At 42.5% G+C, this 22,498-nt stretch overlaps 1 protein-coding gene across 1 annotated transcript in view; it reads right to left on the reverse strand.

Moving 5' to 3' along the window:
* LOC308080170 (uncharacterized protein) overlaps positions 1–22,498 on the reverse strand; it is a 104,889-nt gene that overhangs the window by 71,941 nt on the left and 10,450 nt on the right. Inside the window, exons 4-18 of the mRNA XM_080421946.1 lie at positions 18,740–18,874; positions 14,636–14,709; positions 14,469–14,541; positions 13,797–13,886; positions 13,607–13,662; positions 11,842–11,962; positions 8,183–8,359; positions 7,131–7,213; positions 5,195–5,243; positions 5,000–5,089; positions 3,441–3,536; positions 2,616–2,687; positions 2,275–2,361; positions 1,772–1,921; positions 26–139 (exon numbers count right to left, since the gene is read on the reverse strand). Of these exons, the coding sequence (XP_080278072.1) occupies positions 26–139; positions 1,772–1,921; positions 2,275–2,361; positions 2,616–2,687; positions 3,441–3,536; positions 5,000–5,089; positions 5,195–5,243; positions 7,131–7,213; positions 8,183–8,359; positions 11,842–11,962; positions 13,607–13,662; positions 13,797–13,886; positions 14,469–14,541; positions 14,636–14,709; positions 18,740–18,874 (1,467 nt within the window). The remainder of the gene's footprint in view (positions 1–25; positions 140–1,771; positions 1,922–2,274; positions 2,362–2,615; positions 2,688–3,440; positions 3,537–4,999; positions 5,090–5,194; positions 5,244–7,130; positions 7,214–8,182; positions 8,360–11,841; positions 11,963–13,606; positions 13,663–13,796; positions 13,887–14,468; positions 14,542–14,635; positions 14,710–18,739; positions 18,875–22,498) is intronic.

Here is a 22,498-nt window from a genome sequence, read left to right on the forward strand (position 1 = left end):
AGGACTTTCACGGTCTCCACTGTACCTCTGTGGCGAAGCTGGGATGAGGGTGGGTCTGCTGGGGAAGCTGCTTGGACAGTCCAGCCTCTAGATGACTGGACACAGAGGCTGAGATCTTCTCCTCATCCAACCACAACACCTGAGATATCATATCATGGAAATGAAGAGAGAGAGAGAGAGAGAGAGAGAGACAGTCCACACCGAGAATGATAAGCATGATATCGTTGCTCTCAGGCAGATACCTCACATCTCCATATTATTATTTTTTGTATTTAATGCAACTACTCCATCCAGTGGTGTAATTTGTATAGGGTTGCTGGGTTATGAGAACCCATACACATACTTCCACGCAAGGGGCCCCCCCAGGAAGGAACTCATTCATTAATTCAAGTTTCATTCATTTATGTTTTTAATAAATAAAAATTGCCGCCCATATACAGTAATGGCATCTGCTATTATATTTATTTTTGTCATGTTCAATATATTATGTAGCCTATAGGATTATATTCCCATAATATTATTCATATCGTTTCCGCAGTACTCATTGACGAGAAGATTCCGGTGTTAACCAGAACGCTCGCCCCAAAACACACTCGCCTAGGGGTGGGACGATATAGCGGTATTGCGATATATCGCGATACTTTCTACAAACAATCGATATACTGCCGAAAAATATCGATATTAAAAAAAATGGGTGATACGTTGTTTTTCCGACTCTGTATTTGTGTAATGATGATTTTGAACTGTTTGGTGCTATTTTATGTGTTTATGAATTGAATACAAGGACTATCGTGATATATCGAAATTTCATGCAATATATCGTGATATCGCAATATATCGAATATTGTGATATTATTGTTATCGAGGGCCAAATATCGCCACAGATATCGTATCGTGAGATACCCATATCGTCCCACCCCTACACTCGCCCCCATTCGTTTCGCGGACGGAGGCCGCCGGATTAGTGTGTTTTGGGACGAGCGTTCTTGTATTCCATTCCAGCCACCAACGGCTCTGCCTGGATGTGATTTCATTCACCGCTTGTTTGCGTCGAATTTGGGTTTCTGTAAATGTTGTTTAAACCAGTGGAATTGCTGCATGTGATGCATCCATATCAAGGGCCCGTTTGATACAAAAACCCATGGCAAATAAAGTCTGTCTACGCCACTGACTTCATCATACAAGGGTGTCAGATATACAAGCGGTGCCGCGCTATGAGCTTGTAGATCTGCTATCTTTAGAAAAGTCATGAAAATGTGTGCACATCTTTCAATATATATATATTTTTAAAGCGAACATTTGTAACTCAAATCTTTGCTTCTGGGGGGGGGGGGGGGGTCCCTGCAACTAAATGCTTTAAGATGGGGGTCTCTGTGGCCAAAGACATATCATGTTGTGTGGTCCTTGACATGGAAAAGGTGGAGCACCACTGATATAGCAACATATGTTTTTTTCAACAAAAAAATACACATTCAAAGATTTGCACACATTTCCACGATTTTTTTTTTTGCAGATCTACAAGCTCATGAGCTTGTAGATCTGCTATTTTTGATAGCTAAATGTCTTGATGTAGACGATGATGTATTGAATGTGTTTAACATTGTTTTACCCTGAGGACTGTCTTGATGTATTGAATGTGTTAAACATTGTTTTACCCTGAGGACTGTCTTGATGTAGACGATGATGTATTGAATGTGTTAAACATTGTTTTACCCTGAGGACTGTCTTGATGTAGACGATGATGTATTGAATGTGTTTAACATTGTTTTACCCTGAGGACTGTCTTGATGTAGACCCGGCTGGCCGGTCCAGACTGGTCCAACTGGAACCACTGGTCCAGAGTCAGACCCGGACTGGACAGCAGGCGGGACATGGGGACGGTCAGACTGCCCAGGGTCTGAACCCGGTCCACGTCCTTCACCTGGTGGGTTCAACAACAACACATTAGTACCAATAATATGACATTTCTATCTTAACATGTCATTGAATATCCTCTCTGTCGGGCAGAAACCTCATATGTTCCAAAAGTGTTACTTTTCAGAATTAAAATCCAAAAGCATCAAGAGTAGCAGATCTACAAGCTTGAAACGTGCCGTGAGCTTGTAGATCTGCTACTCTTGATGCTTTTGTGTGACGCTGTAGTAAGATCAAGTAGAGCGTTAATTTATGAAAAATCTCCTTATTTTGCCCTAACGGTAACCCTTAAAAAATAAGGAGATAATAACAACGATATATATCATTCATTGTAAATATCATATATTATCTTAATGTTACCTGGATGTCTATGTCCTGTTTGCGAGGGTCCTGGATGAAGAAGGTAAAGGCCTCCTCCCATGATGGATCCACGGTTGTCCAACAAGTCTTTGGGTAAGAGTTATAAATAGTTAAAAATTGTTTAAAAATTGTTTAAAAATTGTTTAGAAATTGTTTAAAATTTGTTTAATAGTTATAAATAGTGTGACAGAGAGATGGAAAATAAACATTTGGATAAAAAGGAGATGTGTCAAAGAAAGGAAATCTTCATTCATGTATCTTCACTTATGTATTTATTCATGTGTCTTTCCTGTTAAACGTACCTTATGTATTTATTCATGTGTCTTTCCTGTTAAACGTACCTTGCTCTCCTTTGTAATGTCCTGAACAGACAACTGCACCATGGGGTTAGGCTCCTTATTCCCCTTCTTCATCTGAAAAGTACCATGAATACACTGTAACACTGTGACCTCTGAGAGTGAATACACGGTAACACTCCTGACCTCTGAGAGTGGACACATGAACCCGAAAGGGTCCATATACACTCTCAGTGTTAAATTAACTGTGTCTACATTTAAACATGCCATGTCTCTCGCGCGCGCGCGCACACACACACACACACACACACACACACACACACACACACACACACACACACGTTTTATTTCATTACAAAGCGGTGAGTCTACTCTGCCTTTACATGTTCTCTTTGTACATGTTACATATGACATACTGTATCATATGACAGTCAGACACTTGACTAACACAGATCAAATGTCTTCCTCACCAGACTGACACACTAGTGGACACACAGGGTCAGAGGTCAAGGCAAGGACTTTCTGGAATGTCAACCAGACAGCAGCTGCCTCAACCCAATACCCCCCCCCCCCAACACACACACACACACACACACACACACACACACACACACACACACACACAGTAAGGTACACTACAGCAGTGTGATTCTCTCAACCTTTTGAATTTCAAGGACCCCCCAGTTTGATTCCACTTTTAGCTCTAGACTGCCCCCCCCCCCCATCTTAATTGTACTCTGAGACTGTTTACTGTACAATGTGTATATTTGGCCCCCTGGTGAAGTTGAGAAGGTCTTATCAGTAAAGTCATGCCCTAAAATTAAAAGAACGGGGGCAGGGGGGTGAAATGGGGAAGAATATTTGACTCACAGGAAGTGACTCAGCCTTGTCCAGATAGATGACCAAAATGGCCGAAGACGGAGGATCAGCTGTCTTACTGCTCACACTGGAGTTCTTCTGAAGGACCTGGAACCACAAAGAATATACAATATTATGTACAATGTACTGCACACTGGTGCTGGGAGAATAAGGAGCTGTCTAGCTGTCTCTCTAACGCTATGCGAGGGAGGGACCACGGTACAGTATGTATTTCATCATTGACTCGGTCTTCGATGTCCACCGGAGTCTAAACTGTAGTAAAAATAAAGAATATCATTTCTCTACTCACCGAAACAGAGACAGTAGTGTGGTGTTGAATCACACCTTTTGTGTGAAATCCACTTTTTGGCCGGAAAAATAAATGTATATCCACCAGACGGAGAAACTGTGATTCACACCTATATACTAACTACAGCATTGACCAGATCTGTCTTAGGTGTTGTTTTTTGAGTGAATCAAAGTTTACCTGTCTCATGGACATGTTTTGTTTTGTTGGACAAAACGTGAATTTTACAAAAAGGTTGGGGTTCTGAGAAGCTTCCCACTGCCTTTGTTTCGGTGCAATTATATTATTTATTTTTAGCGGTGCCAGCCGCTCTACATTTGACCGTGTCTGTGTGTCCGTCCGTATGAGCACGGCAAAGAAGCAACAATGTACACGTGCGCACAACATGAACGCAGTGTGCAATTTCCGTGAAACTTTCCACGCATATTCCCACTAGGCCCAGGAAGAATTGCCCACTTTTCACATTGCCCTGTTATAGCGCCACCAGGAGACCAATTTTGGCAAAACAATTGTTTTTTAAATACTTTTACACATTTTCTCCAAACGTCACGCAAATCATATTCCCACTAGGCCCTTTTCACATTGCCCTGTTATAGCGCCACCAGGAGGCACGGCAAAGAAGCAATGAAATAAACTCATCAAAGGCACCGCTTCCTTCACACAGGGTGTGATTTTTTACTACAGTTCAGATATCAGTAGACATTGAAAATGTGGTCAATGAAGAAATACATAGTGTTAGAGAGAAGTCACTAACACTGTTTATCAGTATTGTATTGTCTGTATTATATGTGATGTATGACAATGACAGCATGTATTATTATGTGATGTATGACAATGACAGTATGTATTATTGGGCGGTGAAACCGCCCCTATAAGTGAGATTTGGAAAAATGTACTAACTCCTGCGCTGTGATCTGGGCCCAGGAAATTAGTAGAATTATCCTGCGCTGTGATTGGCCAATCACAGCCTATTCAGGACTGTGATTGGCCAGTGTCACATGACACATGTGCATAGCCCTATATAAGCAACCATAACTTGAAAAAAACCAAATTTTGGTTTTTTTCAAGTTATGGTTTTGTCCATCATAAAGAGTGTTTCAATAAATGTATTTATCCTTTGTACATGATTGATCGACTCCATTCAGTATTGTGATTAGCTAGCAAGACACCGCCCACTTCACACAGGGTGTGATTATTATGTGATGTATGATAATGACAGTATGTATTATTATGTGATGTATCAGTGAGAATGAAAGCCTCAAACCTCCTCCAGGCGATCAGTGTCAGGCAGCAGTTTCAGCCAGTCCAGTCTCAGATGGACTCGTCCAGATTTGGTGTCTTTTAACGTGAACCACTAAGGAAGACAGACATAATAGAAAGACTTAGTAGTAATACTAATGTAATAATATGGTAATGAGCTAATACTAATGTAATAATATGGTAATGAGCTGATACTCACATCATCAACCACTATTGATTTCCTCACGATTCCCAAATCCATCTTGGTCCTGCATGGAGGAGAACATGAGGAGAACATGAGGAGAACATAAGGGGAACATGAGGAGAACATGAGGAGAACATAAGGGATACAATGAGTAAAATAAAGACAGTATTCTTTCTGATAAAGTATAGGGGAGGTCATAGTTGAGTGGTTAGTGAGGGAGTGGTCATAGTTGAGTGGTTAGTGAGGGAGTGGTCATAGTTGAGTGGTTAGTGAGGGAGTGGTCATAGTTGAGTGGTTAGTGAGCCGGCCTGGGCAGCCAGAGGCCCTGGTTGTCGCAGGTTCGATTTCAGGCCAGGCCAGCAATGTGTCGATGTGTGTCCCTGAGCAAGACTCTTGACCCCTGATTGCTCCCTGAGCGCCATTGAATTGCTTGCAAGTTGAGTGGTTATGCAAGAGATAATTGACGCCGTTCAGGATGATTAATAATCCTGTCGGGTGTTATTTCTCAACAACGACACGGCTAATTAATAAATACATTAATACATTGACCCAAAAGTAACAACAAAACAAAGTGTTTCCTTGCTTGGGGTAATGAAAGTATTCCATAAGTGTTGTGCTGGGTGACGCAACACGGTCGCCTTGGAAAACAAGGAAGTGTTGATCAAATATATGTTTGGTTATTGCATCGTCTATTTCTCTCTTCAAATGTTTTCAAAAACATTGCTGAGAGCAACATTTAGTTGTAAATGACATGGTGTGTTTGTTTACATGGCTGCAGGGCCGCAGGAAGGGTAGTGCGAGCGGTGCGGCCACACAGGGCCCCGCACTTGGGGGAGCCCCAAAGAAATAAAATAAAAATCATTTTAATTTATTTTTATTTTTTAGTGAACAGAATCACATTTATTAAGAGTTATAAAAAGAAATAACCGCAAATAACCACAAAAAACTCGGAAATATCCGCCCAAAACCGCAAAAAAATATCTCCCGCACGGGGAGGGAGCGCGTGCGCGTGCACATGCCCCGCATTTCTCCCAGACGGCTCTGCATGGCTGTCATACAGCATAACATTCAAGCAGCACAGGTTGATATGAGCAGGTGTTCTGAGTCTTTGACAGGAGACACGTGACATGAGACATGGTGAGACGAGACAGACAAGGAGACACATGAATGTATGTACAGTAGGTGGACAGTGACTTTGACCAGTTTCACTTTCAAAACCTTTGCATCATGCATGTCACACAAACAGAATGCCATGCGTTTTGTTGATATAACACGTTTTGTTCATATAGAGTCCTATCCACACTTCCACCATTTAACTTCCACAATCCTCATGATCAAACCCATAGAGTACAGAAGTCCTGACGTCACTCGCTCATCCCCTGGGTCATAAAGTCATTTCTCTATGGAGAATAACATTGGGTCATCTTAGAATCGTCTCATATAAGAATTCAGAATTGTCGTCCAAAAATAAACAAACTGTCTCGGCGATATTGTCAGGGAGGAGGCTCTGTATCGTTTATATTATATATAGAGAGAGATATTGTCAGGGAGGAGGTTCTGTATCGTTTATGATAGTCAGTCACTCATATTTGATACAGTCTGTTTCTGGCGAAAATTTTACTAATTCGTCGGAAGTAACATTATCATTTTCTCACCGTCAGTTGATGCTTCATATCCATAAGAGTCAAACCGCCGGGGTCATTTGTTTGTTTTTGGAACACAGTTCTTATTTGACGCGATATTAAACACGTCTATGGGAACGGGGGGAAAAAACAGGTAGGATGAAATTACGTCAGACTTCTGTTCTCTATTGGTGTTGTGTTGATGCATTCTGTGTTTGTGACATGCATGATGCAAAGGTTTAGAAAGTGAAACTGGTCAAAGTCACTGGCCACCTACTGTATATGTACAGTGTGTACAGTATGTATGAATGAATGTATGAATAATGTACCTGCCCAGGAAGTCATCCTGGTCTGAGTCTTTGTCATAAACCTCCACCTCCAACTCCTGACCAGGAACCTCATGGACAATGACCTGATGATGTACACACACCATAGATGTACACACATCATAAACATAACACACAATGACCTGATGATGTACACACACCATAGATGTACACACATCATAAACATAACACACAATGACCTGATGAAGTACACACATCATAAACATAACACACAATGACCTGATGATGTACACACATCATAAACATAACACACAATGACCTGATGAAGTACACACATCATAAACATAACACACAATGACCTGATGTACACACACCATGTACACACTAGGGCATTCACAGAATAGTCGAATATTCGAATATCAAACCGACTATTCGACTGTTCTTTTTTTTTTTTAAGATTATTATTTTTTTTGACTCAAGGAATTCTGTTTATATGTGTCATATAAACGCGTCTATATGAATACTTTGCGACGCGTTTCGAGCTTTTTTTATTAAAATTTTTAATTTTAATTATGTGTTTGCTTATAAGTGTAATGTTATCACATTTTTGCACTTTTTCTTTTTTACAAGCATTGGTCAACTACATAAACCAGGATTGGCATCGGACCCAAAGACATGGCATCGGTCAGGCTCTATAGGAACATAATATGTTTATGTTGGGACACAGAGGGGTTTCCAACAAGCATCCAAGACCACATGCTCAGATGACGTGATACAGCACAGCACAGCACAGCACAGCACAGCACAGCACAGCACAGCACAGCACAGCACAGCACAGTACAGCACAGCACAGTACAGTACAGTACAGTACAGCACAGCACAGCACAGTACAGCACAGCACAGCACAGCACAGCACAGCACAGCACAGCACAGTACAGTACAGTACAGTACAGTACAGCACAGCACAGTACAGTACAGTACAGTACAGTACAGTACAGCACAGCACAGTACAGTACAGTACAGCACAGTACAGTACATCACAGTACAGTACAGCACAGTACAGTACAGTACAGCACAGCACATCCTCTCCTTACCTCATAAATCTCCCCCCACTTGGGGCTGAGGGTGTTGTCTATGTGGTGTGAGGTGAAGGTCTGGGGGCCGACCCTCAGCAGAGCGTAGGGGTCAGACATGCCGGTCAGCATGCCTCTCACGTAGTTGTCCTTGGAGGACAGGTCGGCAGCCTCCAAGAGGTGGATACGCACAACACCCTGAGAGAAAAGATATACATTTACACCCCAAGAGAAAAAAACACACAAAAACACACACACACACACACACACACACACACACATTATTAAAAAAAAAAAAAATTAGAGGCTGACTCTGGACGAGTACCGGAGACAGTTCTTCACAGGATTGACTATCCTCAATAATACTGTTCTGGAACTCATCCAGGTGAGACATGAATCCATACATAGAGTGTCTTAAGAGAGCCTCACATGTGTGGATTCCACATGTTACAAACAAGTTTCTGGCACTATGCCATCTAGGGACCTTAAGTAGAATCCTCAGGGAATCATTGTAGACCACCTTAAGCCTCCTCATGCTACCCTTCTTGTATGTGCACCACAGAAACGCTGTATACATGGGAGTGCAGAATGCTTTAAAAAGTGCACACTTGACAGGATCAGAACACATAGTGAACCTGTGAAGCAGCATAGTGGCCTGGGCATAAAGTATGAGGCACTGTCTAGAGATATCTCTATCATCATGGAGATCGTCAGTAAAAATGTGGCCAAAGTACTTGATTTCCTGGCACACAGATAGACGACTGTCACACAGGTGAAAGGCTGGGAAGGCCCATTTCTTGTCCTCACGGCTTCTCACTATCATGACACTACTCTTTTTTGCATTATAAATTATGTCATTTGAGCAAACTTTCAATAGCTGCTGTAACCCTCCACTGTGTGGGCACAGAGTGTGTTTAATGTGGTGCCCACAGTGTTCCTCATTTATCAACGCGGTGCAGACCAAATAATGGGAATAATGATCACCACAACTTTCGGCATTTATCAATAAATCCTGACTTTGACTTTAGCGTACCACACGCTCCGATCTCACGACAGGTCTGAGGCAGTTGTAGCATCCGTTTGTTCAATCCTAGACCTGTGGAGCAGCATTGTCTGACCGTCTGACAGGCATCTGGACACATGTATCCACTTCAACATGTATCTAAAACACTAATAAATAATCCCTGTGAAAATATAACATTTTATAAACTCATTTAAACAAACTGCTCTAACAGTAATTCAGATTAGATTGCAGATCTGGCTGCATTGGCTATTTGAAAATAGCAGATCTACAAGCTCACAACGTGTCGCATCGCCAGGCGTTGTGAGCTTGTAGATCTGCTATTTTCAAAATATACGGGTGCTTATGCAAGAGCATTTTCGAGAGTTTGGACCGGCACGGCGGCGCCGCTGTTATCTTTTCATGGACAGTGAGGTCTCCAAACCTATACACAGTAGCATGTCATATGAGTTATGTACAACCTGGGTTAACCTATATACAGTAGTGTGTCCTATGGAGTTATGTACAACCTGGGTTAACCTATACACAGTAGTGTGTCCTATGGAGTTATTACAACCTGGGTTAACCTATACACAGTAGTGTGTCCTATGGAGTTATTACAACCTGGGTTAACCTATACACAGTAGTGTGTCCTATGGAGTTATTACAACCTGGGTTAACCTATACACAGTAGTGTGTCCTATGGAGTTATTACAACCTGGGTTAACCTATACACAGTAGTGTGTCCTATGGAGTTATTACAACCTGGGTTAACCTATATACAGTAGTGTGTCCTATGGAGTTATTACAACCTGGGTTAACCTATATACAGTAGTGTGTCCTATGGAGTTATTACAACCTGGGTTAACCTATATACAGTAGTGTGTCCTATGGAGTTATTACAACCTGGGTTAACCTATATACAGTAGTGTGTCCTATGGAGTTATTACAACCTGGGTTAACCTATACACAGAAGCATGTCATATGGAGTTATTACAACCTGGTTAACCTATACACAGTAGTGTGTCCTATGGAGTTATTACAACCTGGGTTAACCTATATACAGTAGTGTGTCCTATGGAGTTATGTACAACCTGGGTTAACCTATACACAGTAGTGTGTCCTATGGAGTTATTACAACCTGGGTTAACCTATATACAGTAGTGTGTCCTATGGAGTTATGTACAACCTGGGTTAACCTATACACAGTAGTGTGTCCTATGGAGTTATTACAACCTGGTTAACCTATATACAGTAGTGTGTCCTATGGAGTTATTACAACCTGGTTAACCTATATACAGTAGTGTGTCCTATGGAGTTATTACAACATGGTTAACCTATACACAGTAGCATGTCATATGGAGTTATGTACAACCTGGTTAACCTATACACAGTAGCATGTCATATGGAGTTATGTACAACCTGGGTTAACCTATACACAGTAGTGTGTCCTATGGAGTTATTACAACCTGGTTAACCTATACACAGTAGTGTGTCCTATGGAGTTATTACAACCTGGGTTAACCTATATACAGTAGTGTGTCCTATGGAGTTATGTACAACCTAGCTGGGTTGAGGATATAAACCCGACGCTCCACGTCTGCAGCCCCCCAGAGTCTCACAGTGAAAAGCCTACATGACTGCTTTATTTTAGTGTAACTCGAATGCGCACTGCTCAGTATGGGTTAAATAAATGTATATACAAACGTATTCCATTCATGGTGTGTGTGTGTGTGAGAGAGACTTGACAGGCAGCAAGGCGGTTGGGAAAAACTCTTTCTTATTGGCCTGCCATGCTTTGTTTGGTCGTATTCTGGTTCTTCATGTCGTAAAATCGGGGCGTTTCGAGAATATTTAAGGACGCTCGGTTTCAGCCGTCAGATTTATCAACGCTCCGACCAAATGTACGCTAGGACTGGCTGTGTAGGATCGCTTGATAAATGTCACTTGGACGTTGGCGTAAGGGCGGATTTTAAGGCAGAAAATAAGCCTTTTTTTACGCTCCATTGATAAATGAGGGCCAGTGTGTGTTTAATGTTGTGTCCTCTCACCCTGTGGGCACAGAGTGTGTTTATGTTGTGCCCTCTCACCCTGTGGGCACAGAGTGTGTTTAATGCTGTGTCCTCTCACCCTGTGGGCACAGAGTGTGTTTAATGTCCTCTCACCCTGTGGGCACAGAGTGTGTTTAATGCTGTGTCCTCTCACCCTGTGGGCACAGAGTGTGTTTAATGTCCTCTCACCCTGTGGGCACAGAGTGTGTTTAATGCTGTGTCCTCTCACCCTGTGGGCACAGAGTGTGTTTAATGCTGTGTCCTCTCACCCTGTGGGCACAGAGTGTGTTTAATGTTGTGTCCTCTCACCCTGTGGGCACAGAGTGTGTTTAATGTTGTGTCCTCTCACCCTGTGGGCACAGAGTGTGTTTAATGTTGTGCCCTCTCACCCTGTGGGCACAGAGTGTGTTTAATGCTGTGTCCTCTCACCCTGTGGGCACAGAGTGTGTTTAATGCTATGTCCTCTCACCCTGTGGGCACAGAGTGTGTTTAATGTTGTGCCCTCTCACCCTGTGGGCACAGAGTGTGTTTAATGCTGTGTCCTCTCACCCTGTGGGCACAGAGTGTGTTTAATGCTGTGTCCTCTCACCCTGTGGGCACAGAGTGTGTGTAATGTGGTGCCCTCTCACCCTGGGCAGAGGGAAGCGTAGTTGTGCCACATGTAGGTCTGGTACCAGGGGGACGGTCAGGCGATTGGGGAGAACCAGGAAGGCAGCGATGGCGTCCATGATCATGCTGTCAGACATGATGCTGCATGGAACAACAGGAAGAGAGACATTATTATTACATGATGCTGGAACAACAGGGATATTGTTACCACAGAGAGGTCGATTACACTTTATTACCGTTTGCAATGCAGGCATTTATCACACGCTCTTACAGAGCGGTTTACAGTAAGCAAGGAAAACACAAGGTAATACATCACATGCATAGAAATAGTATTCTAGGATCATAGGTAAACCTATCATCAGTCTAAACTGTATAATATCAAAAAAGCAATATTCTGTACATTGAAACTATACACGCTATAGGATGCCTGGTCTAAAATGACCTGTCTACATAACATGATATCTAAATGACATTTTAACCTTTGCATAATCCTGCAAGGTCGTCAAGGCTAGGACAAGGTGGAGTCTGAAGAGGTGAGTCTTCAGATTACGGCAGAAGATTGGGAGTGAGTCTGCAGTTCTAACTGCAATGGGGAGTTTGTGCCACAGTTTGGAAGCCAATACAATCGTATTGGTCAATCCATTTTTAACTCGTCCCCAAACATGCAGGAAACTAACAAGGTTTGAATTGAAAAGAAAGAAATGATGCACAGTCACAGCCACTTGTCAGGCAGCAATGTGAGAGTATAGATGTGTGAGAGTAAAGGTGAATGAAGAGATCACAGAGAAACATGAGTTCCTTTAACAAATGTTCTTGTCCATTTTGTTCTGTATAAAAATTAAGAGAAACAAACAGGAGATGTCTGCACACTGGAATATCTCCAGATACCAGACCAGACCAGACCAGACCAGACCAGACCAGACCAGACCAGGCCCTCTGCCCAGCATCTACTATAAGTGGGATGTGCGTATGACTACAGTGCATATCAACTCTAATCGTGTACTTTATAATTACACCAGTATAATCGTTGCTGTCTTATCTCCATATTCTAACTTTTTGTGTTTTTTTTCTCCATAAATTAACCCCCTACTTGATCACACTACAGCGTCACACAAAAGCATCAAAAGTAGCAGATCTTGTAGATCTGCTACTTTTGATGCTTTTCAATTTTAACCCTGAAAAGTAACAGATTTGGAACATATGAGGTTTCAACCCCACAGAGACCATATGAATGCATACAGAGTATTATAAACACATCAAGGTGGATATGAATGCATACAGTAGGGCATTCACCGAATATTCGAATATTCGACTATCAAACCACTATTCAATTATTGGAAAAAATATATATATATATATATATTTTTTTAAGATATATATTTTTTAGTGGCTTTTCTACAGCAGACACACAGCTGTGAGCTCTGGTGTGACGTCAACTCGCATTCCTTGAGTCGAGTCATCAATGCCATTGAAAACAAAAAATTATAATAATAATAATAATAATATATTTTTTATTATTTTATTTTTTATAATCAAACCGAATAATCGACTATTCGAATACTTTTGGGTCGAATAATTCGAATACCATAAATCACTATTCGTTAATGCCCTAGCATACAGAGTATTATAAACACATCAAGGTGGATATGAATGCATACAGAGTATTATAAACACATCAAGGTGGATATGAATGCATACAGAGTATTATAAACACATCAAGGTGGATATGAATGCATACAGAGCATTATAAACACATCAAGGTGAGGGTTTTCATGCAGAACTCACTTCAGTCCAGGAATATCTAACAGATTAGTGAGGCCGGTCCAGTTGATGTCCAGTTTCTGGGAAGAAGAGACAAGAGGAAGAGGAAGAAGAGGAAGGAAGGAAGCAAAGCATGCAGCGTATGGATCACTTTTATAGACCAGAGAGAAATCAATAACAGTCATTAAGGCTTCAGGCTCAGTGCTGGACCTACCGGCCTGCGGATGAAGAACATGGTGACCGCACCCACTATTGGCACGTCTCCAATCAGAGGCTCTAGAATCACCCTCATCATTCCATGCAGCTGAAGAGACACAGAGACACAAAGTACACTTCATGTAGAGACACAAAGTACACTAGAGATACAAAGTACCCATAACACATTGAGTGCCAATCGCGTAGATCTACGCGAACCTATTTAAAGCCGCCACGTGCCAATTGTGTAGATCTACGCAAACCGGTGCTTTTTATTTTTCTTCGAAAAAAAAAGACTTTTTTCAATTTTTGGTACGGCACATTTCATTGTAGCACCACCGGAAACGGAATTATTTGGGATCCGGTTTTGCCGATCCCGTCGGCCCCCGTTCTAATGACGAAACTGAAACTCCATTTTCTCCTTTCTCCTGGCATATCACTGTTTAACGTAAACCGTTCGAGATTTAGAAGCAGCGGCTGCTGAAGGAGCGCTAGAACAGTCAAACGCGCCGGTGAAACGTCAATTATCCGCACAGTTGATCAATCAAAATGTCAAAGTCAGAGTTTTAATTATAGGCAAAAATGTAGAAGAAATGTCAAGATTTTTACAGATATGTCAAACAATTATTTTAGAAAATAGCCAAAGCATAAAAGTAAGTAAACATCACCTTGTTAAGAAACAAATACATACCTGTATTCCTTTGACTCCTGCCTTGCAGAAATATCTCTTCACCTCAACGTCGATTTCTACATTACCAACGTAGCTGAGGAGAAAAATGATATAAAGAAAAATATAAATCTCTGAATGAACAACGGAACTAAACCACTTAGATCCATAAAGTGTGGGTAGATGTTCACCTGATGTAGACATCCAGAAGGACCTGACCCTTATCGTTCTCTGTGTGAGCCTTGATCCCTACGACCTTCATGGGCTGGAAGAGGAGAGGACACCACGACACAATGAACACAACACAACACAACACAATGAACACAACACAACACAACACAATGAACACAACACAACACAACACAATGAACACAACACAACACAATGAACACAACACAACACAATGAACACAACACAACACAATGAACACAACACAACACAATGAACACAACACAACACAATGAACACAACACAACACAATGAACACAACACAACACAACGAACACAACACAACACAACACAACACAACACAACACAATCTACAAGCTCACAATCGACTATTTTCACAATGTTTGCCTCTTTCTAATATTATTTGACAATATGGCCAATGTTTGAACATCTTGTATAGTATAGGTTGTAGATTACTTGTGCAGTAATGGTCTTTTTTCTTCTTCTTTTTTAAAGTATTAAAAGGTCTTAAAAACCCTTAAAATGTCACTTAACCGACATCTGGGGACCCCCAGAAATCATGTGGGGACCGCCCTGGGGGTCCCGACCCCACAGGTTGAGAAACACTGCCAGGGGCGCCGATTTATGTCCGTGCGACTGGGTGTGCAATGCGCACGTGGTTTTTTTTTTTGGTCGTTACTTTAATGCAGTTAATTAGGTTAATTTGGTACCAAAAATATACTCCATGAAGTGTAGATGTCAGAGTTTTTTTCTTTTTCTGTGATGAGTTTGGGATGGGTGCTGTTCATTTGTCCTGATGGGTGATGGGTGATGGGTGCTGGTCATTGGGTGCTTTAGCCCCGAGGCACCCACAGTATCGGTGCCCTTGACCACTGCATTAGGCTACAGACACTCCCATAACTCTGAGAGTGTACAAATGGAACCAAATGGACCTGTAAGGGTAACCTGACTCCGTCAGGTGGAAGAAGCTTGTTTCACAACCTAACTTCCATCTGGGATCTCTGTAACCCAACCGCTGAAGAGGGCGGTCCCTTTGTTCAAGCTACTTGGCAGGTGATTGGATGGGGCCGTCTGTCTATCACCGTCTGGGCGTGCTAACTCCAACCAATCATATTGAGGTGTCTACATGACGTATAGTAGCTGTGCCAGCTGTAGTTCTTTGGTATCCTATTCAACCATGATGAACGGTGAAAGAACTACAACGCAATAAGTGCTTCTCCATGGCGTCACATCCGCTCTCGCTAAGATCCCGCCCCTAGCAGCCGCTGATTGGTTCGACAGGCCGCGGGGTCGTTGTAAACTCCAATCTCTGAGCGATCCCAGATGGAGGCTGTATTGTGAACTCAATACCGCCCCCATCTGGCAGAATCAGGTTACATGTAAGGGTCCATTTGGTTCCATGTATATTCCAGGGAAATTGGCATTCCAGGGAAATTGAAAGGGGAGCGCTTGTTTTTACCACCCACCCAGGCAATTCTGTAGAACCAATGTTAGAGGGCAATGAAGCCACACGCATGCATGTGTGTGTGTGTGTGTGTGTGTGTGTGTGTGTGTGTGTGTGTGTGTGTGTGTGTGTGTGTGTGTACACATGCACACGCATGTGTGCGCACGCGCACGTGTGTGCGTGTGTGTGTGCATGCGCACACACACACACACACACATGCACACGCACACACGCACACATGTGTGTCGTCGTGGATAGTAACCCATAAAAAGATCTATTCTCCCCCTATCGGGTTACAACTCGGACGGCGCTGATTCGACTCAGCAGAGCATCGGCCGGTCGGCGCGGGCACTCGCGCCTGGAGGCGCTCGGGCACGTCTGGAGGCGCTCGGGCGCGTCTCCTCTGCCTCAAGCTCTGCTGAGTCGGCGCGCCTCCGTCATGGACAATAACTATTATCACGTGCGGTCCGCGTCGCATCAAAGCCCCACCTCGTGCCTCCTCCTCCTCCTCCTCGCGCCGCCTCTATCAAAGCCCTGCCTAGCGCCTCCTCCTCCTCGTGCCGCCTCGTATCAAAGCCCCGCCTCGCGCCTCCTCCTCCGAGAGAGATATCAGACAGACATGAGGAGGCGCGAGGCGGGGCTTTGATGCGAGGCGGCGCGAGGAGGAGGAGGAGGCGCGAAGCGGGGCTTTTATACGAGACGGCGCCTCCTCGCGAGCCTCGCGTAAAAAAAACCTGTCTCGAAAAGCTGCGCCTCGCGCCGAAGCCCCGCGCCTAAAAGCAAGCGCTCCTCTTTCAATTTCCCTGGAATGCCAATTTCCCTGTGACATATACACTCTCAGAGTTACAGACCTATTTGGTTCCATTTGTACACTCTCAGAGTTACAGAGTTATCTCATACATGGGCAACTGGCGGCCCGGGGGCCACATGCGGCCCCCACCTTCACTTAATGTGGCCCGCAGGTTAATATCAGAATAGTGATATATTATTGATTTCAGCTGTTATGATTCTAAACATGACCCGCTTTAATTACTTCAGTCTATATTAGTAGCTTAATGACTAGTGTTAACATTCTATTCTCTTTTTTAAAGGTAGGGTAAGTGATATTTTTTGGTTAAAACAAAAAGTATTTTGTTAAAAGGTTAAAGCACTATATTCTGATAGTAATCATTGCTATAGAGTGTTTGTTCAGTAACAGGAGTCTCCCCGTCTCTCCAGCTCTTTAATAAACAGAAAATACATTTTTCGGTAGGTGTCAAAATCTCAGCCAATCAGGAGATAGTACCAATTTTTAAGTTTAATTTGTATAGTGTTCCAGTTCCAATTTTGCCTGCTCATTTCTTAGTGTCATCACTTCCAATTTCACTTGTTTAATCTGTATTCTGATTGAGTTCTCTGTCCTGGTTGGATAAAATTGGAAATGAAACTGAAACTGAAACGAAAATGCATTTTCTGTTTAATAAAGAGGTGGAGAGACAAGGAGACTCCTAATACTGAACAAACACTCTATATCAATGAGTACTATCAGAATATAGAGCTATTTAACACTTATTTTAACCAACGCAAATCACTTACCCTACCTTTAAGTCCAATGTATCTGTATTTAAGTTCATAAAGTTAACACTAGTATAACTAAATGCATTTGAAATTTAATAAAAATGTAACTTTTCAGGATTCCAATAAAAAAATAGCAACAAAAACTTTCTGGATTCCGATTCAAAAAGTAGCAAAAGTAGCCAAACTACTGTACAAGCTCAAAACGTGTTGCGCTGCGACGCGTTTTGAGCTTGTAGATCGGCTGCTTTTGCTACTTTTGTGTGACATAGAATGGCGAAATACGGCGTCAATTTACGAAAAAATACGGAGAGAAAAGGCGTCTACCCGGCAACGTGTCCCTCTGGAGTGAGTGTGGATATCTATAGTGGTCCTCTACATCACCCCTGATCTATCTAGTACTGGTTCCTAATAGAGGTGTAACGATATAGGAACTGCATCGAAAAATCATTTTTAATGTTCAACCATCTACTATATCGATATGCAAACAGCAAAATATCGTATCAATGACTTTTTATCGTATCGTTTTGCAATGCAAATAATCCATTTTTATCAATACTGAGTACTTTTAAGAAGAAAAAAGAGAAAGAGGGCTTTATATCCAGTATCCTGGTATTTATTTTTCATACAGATTTTTTGGGTAAATAAATAGTTACTATATCGATTTTAAATGATTGAATCGAATCGTATCGTTCTAAATTAACCTGTCCTGTATCGTTCATGTATCGCATCGACAACCAAGTATCGTGATACGTATCGAATCGTTGTTAAAGCGTATCGTTACACCCCTAGTTCCTAACTATCCATCATTTAGCCGAGGAACCTAGCCTGACACTCAGCCTGAATTTTCATTTCGTTTCACTCCATTATTCAGTCTGAAAGCCCTCTCAATGCAGCGGAGTTCTGAGATGGGGGCGTGGCCAAAGTGGGACTCCACTATGAACCAACGCGATTGGTTCATACTGGATTGTCCCGATCCCGATTCGTCGTACAGATTTTCAACCGAGGAACACCCGCCTTCGAAAGCGTCACCAGACCCTGAATGCTAGGCAAAGGATTCAGGGGGTGGAGCCAGGCTACGAGGAACCCAGCCTGTGTGTGACCTCACCTTGTCCCCAAAGTCCACCTTGGTGAAGGTGAGGGTCTGCAGGTGTGAGCTGGAGGCTCTGATGGACGGGGCGATGCTCTCCACCAGCAGCTTCTCCAGGTACTGGCCCACGAACGGCCACACCTGCTGCAGAACCTGGACCCAGGAGCAGAACACAGAAAACACACAGTCTAACACCAACTTAACACATTCAATACAGTGTTATTTTTAGATTTCTTTGGTTATTCAAAAATAGCAGATCTACAAGCGCAACAACACCAGAGGGAGTGGAACCGCTGCCTACCGGTCCACTGGTCATCAATGTATTGTCTTAGGAATGAGACAAAAACTAAAAAATATCCATGAATTGAAGTCTCCAATGGGGTGAGTAATACATAGAAAGAAATGTGTTATGTTTTGGGTGAACTATCCCTTTAACCCATTAAGACCTGAAGCCGATTCTACAAATGTCTTCTAAATCCCAACAGTGTTCTGAAAAAAAAACCTATGTTTCTATATCAGTGGTTCATGTCAAGGACCCCCAGAATGATATGTATTTGGCCACCGACCCCCAGCTCAAAATATTTTGTTCCAGGGACCCCCAGAAGCAAAGATTTGAGTTAAAAATGTTTGCTTTAAAAACATATATATTCAAAGATTTTCACACATTTTCACGATTTTTCAAAAATAGCAGATCTACAAGCTCGTAGCGCGGCACTCGGTGCCGCGCTACGAGCTTGTAGATCTGCTATTTTTGAATAGCCCAAAGTGTAAAATAATGCTTTTTAGCTCAAATAAAAAAGGTGACACAGATACGTTCCAGGTCTAAATGGCTTAATGACAGAATGTGATGGCCTTGTTTCCATGTGTGCTACAGTGTTCCCCTTTGGATTAAATTCCTCCCTGACTAAACTATGGCTGCTGTTTACATTCCATGGTGAAAGTCCCGGCTAGGCGCTGCTGAGCTATTATGGAGTAATCTTAGTCATTCCAGCTCTGCAAATATTAATAGATCTATTTGTCACACATGCCTGGAATGACATGAGCAACGAGGCTGAAACACACAGGGAGTGAGACGTGGAATGTCTGGCTTTTAATGTCAGCGTCCATGTTCACTGGTCAGACCGGACACACCACTAGGGATGGCCAACCGTTAACCGTTACCCGTTAAGAAATTGGCAACCGGTTAACACTAACGGCTAATGGCAAACCGTTACAACAAAAAAAAAACATTTGATTTTGAAGGGCCAGATTTGTAGGTCACATTTTGTAGGTCAGACCAGTAGTCAGGGGATATTAGCAGAAAGATTTCCAATCTTGGAATAAATTCCTTACCAAAAAAAATCTTCACCAATGTGTTTGTAAAGGTGTCTAGTAACACATCTCACAAAGACTGAAATGCAGTTTCCCTAGGAGAATTTTTGACAGCTGCTGAAAGTTGGGGTACCCACCATTTCCCTGCATTTCCATGCAGGAAAAAAACAATCAAAATTTAATTCTGTTTTAAGTAGCATATGAGGGGTCAAACTAGGGTGTTTTTATGATTCTGAATCCATTGCAAGCATTTGTTTTGCACCAAAACCACTCCTTGGGCTAAAAACAGCCCAATCTCAATGAGCTTTTTACACAAAAAGTATACCTGGAAAAGGATGGCTAAGGCCGTTTTTAGCCCAAGGAGTGGTTTTGGTGCAAAACAAATGCTTGCAATGGACCAATTTGACCCCTCACATGCTACTTAAAACAGAATTAAAATTGGATTTTTTTTTCCCTGCATGGAAATGCAGGGAAATGGTGGGTACCCCAACTTTCAGCAGCTGTCAAACATTTTCCTAGGGAAACTGCATTTCAGTCTTTGTGAGATGTGTTACTAGACACCTTTACAAACACATTGGTGAAGATTTTTTTTTAAATTAACGTTAAATATGAAAGATGATGATACACCAAAATAGTCTAAATACAGATAACCTTGTGCCCATGCTCTAAGCACCCTGCAGTGCAGTATTATCTTTATCATTTCTCAAATGATTTAAGAAGGTAAATGTTAAAGGAGGAGTTCACCCAAAAAATTACTTATTGTCTCCGCCAGGCCGAAAGGCATGGCGAGAGAGTATGTTTTCGCCCCTGTCCGTCCGTCCGTCCGTCCGTGTGTCCTGTCTGTGTGTTAGCAGCTAATCTCTGGCACCGTTGGCCCGGTCGCTCCGAAACTGTGCACACACACTCCCTGGATGCCAATTCAGAACCTCTGCCCCAATTTTTTCACATGGGCCTGTTATAGCGCCACCAGGAGGCCGATTTGTGCAAAACCCTTTTTTTTAACATTACTCCTACAGATTTTATCCAAACGTCATGCAAATCGGTACACAGTATCTCTATAGTCATGTGATCAACACAAATCTGTCTGATTTCCCATATTCCATCCTCATTGCCTATGGTTGGCTTCCAAAGTTTGCAGGATTGGTCCGTTTTGAACAAAAAGCCTCAAACTATGCACGCAGCTTGCGATTTCCGTGAATTTTCACACGCACATTCCCACTAGGCAGAGGAAGAAATGCCACCCCTTTCACATTGGCCTGTTATAGCGCCACCAGCAGGTCTAATATAGCAAAACACATTTTTGGAACAAAATGCCTCAAATCATGAATGCAGTGTCTGATTGCCGTGAAAGACCTAAGAATAAATGGCACCCTTTTCACATTGGCCTGTTATAGCGCCACCAGGAGGCCACAATAACGTACCTGACCTGGCGGAGACCTGTGCTCCGAGGAGCACTTTTTCTAGTTTTCTATCAATTACACACCCCATGAAGCCTTGATTTCATGGATTTATTTTTGTTTTTGTGGCATTCCTAAGACAATAATTTGATGACCGTGTGTATTTCCGGTAGGAGACACAAATAATCTACTTTGTGTCTCCTACCGGATACATTAGCCGGTAGGAGACGGGAATCAAATTATTAGCTTAGGAATGCGACAAAAACAAAAAAGAATCCATGGATTCAAGGCTTCATAGGGTGTGTAATTGATAGAAAATAAGTCATTTTTTGGGTGAACTCCTCCTTTAAGGTTTTGTTGTTGAAAAGGACATCAGGCCATAGGCTATGTTTAACACCATCCCTTCATTAAGGGCCAGGAGCTGCTTGAAGTAACAGAAAACATCTGATCTGAGCCCCACTAATGGGTTTGCAAAAAACGAAATGTAAAAAACATACATGTGTAGACTCTGTGCATTATGGATTGAATAGAACATGGAGGCTATAGACCACTGTTGCTGTTTTCATTGTAGGCCTATCTGTGCTCAGTTCCTTATTGCATAAATAGTTTGGTTTGTTTTCAAATGTAATACCACTTTGCTTTACAACAATTATACCTACTAGACCATACCCATCGGGGGATATGAGCACCCAAAGCATGTGCAGTTTGGGTTAGGCGCTGTCCACAGACAGTACATGAGGCATACATTACAAAGTGACTTAGTACTTCGTACCTGCAACAGTTCCAACACACACACACACACACACACACACACACACACACACACACACACACGTGCATCATGGTCCGCTTGTTTGACGGATGTGGCACCATCGGCGCTTGTTGCACGCACATGATTCGGCAACCCGGGAGCCAGCGAACACAAAAACGCTAATAAACAGCTGACATTTTGGGGAAAGTGAAAAACGGGGTTCCGTGCACATGGTAATGGTCTATGGCTGTGTGCAAATGCAGATCAATTGCTCCAGCCACTGAGGAGAACCGGGCAGAAGAGATTTTGGGGACGTAC

This window comes from Gymnoscopelus braueri, assembly GCF_963280865.1.
Source record: "Gymnoscopelus braueri genome assembly, chromosome: 3".
Classification (NCBI taxonomy): Eukaryota; Metazoa; Chordata; class Actinopteri; order Myctophiformes; family Myctophidae; genus Gymnoscopelus; species Gymnoscopelus braueri.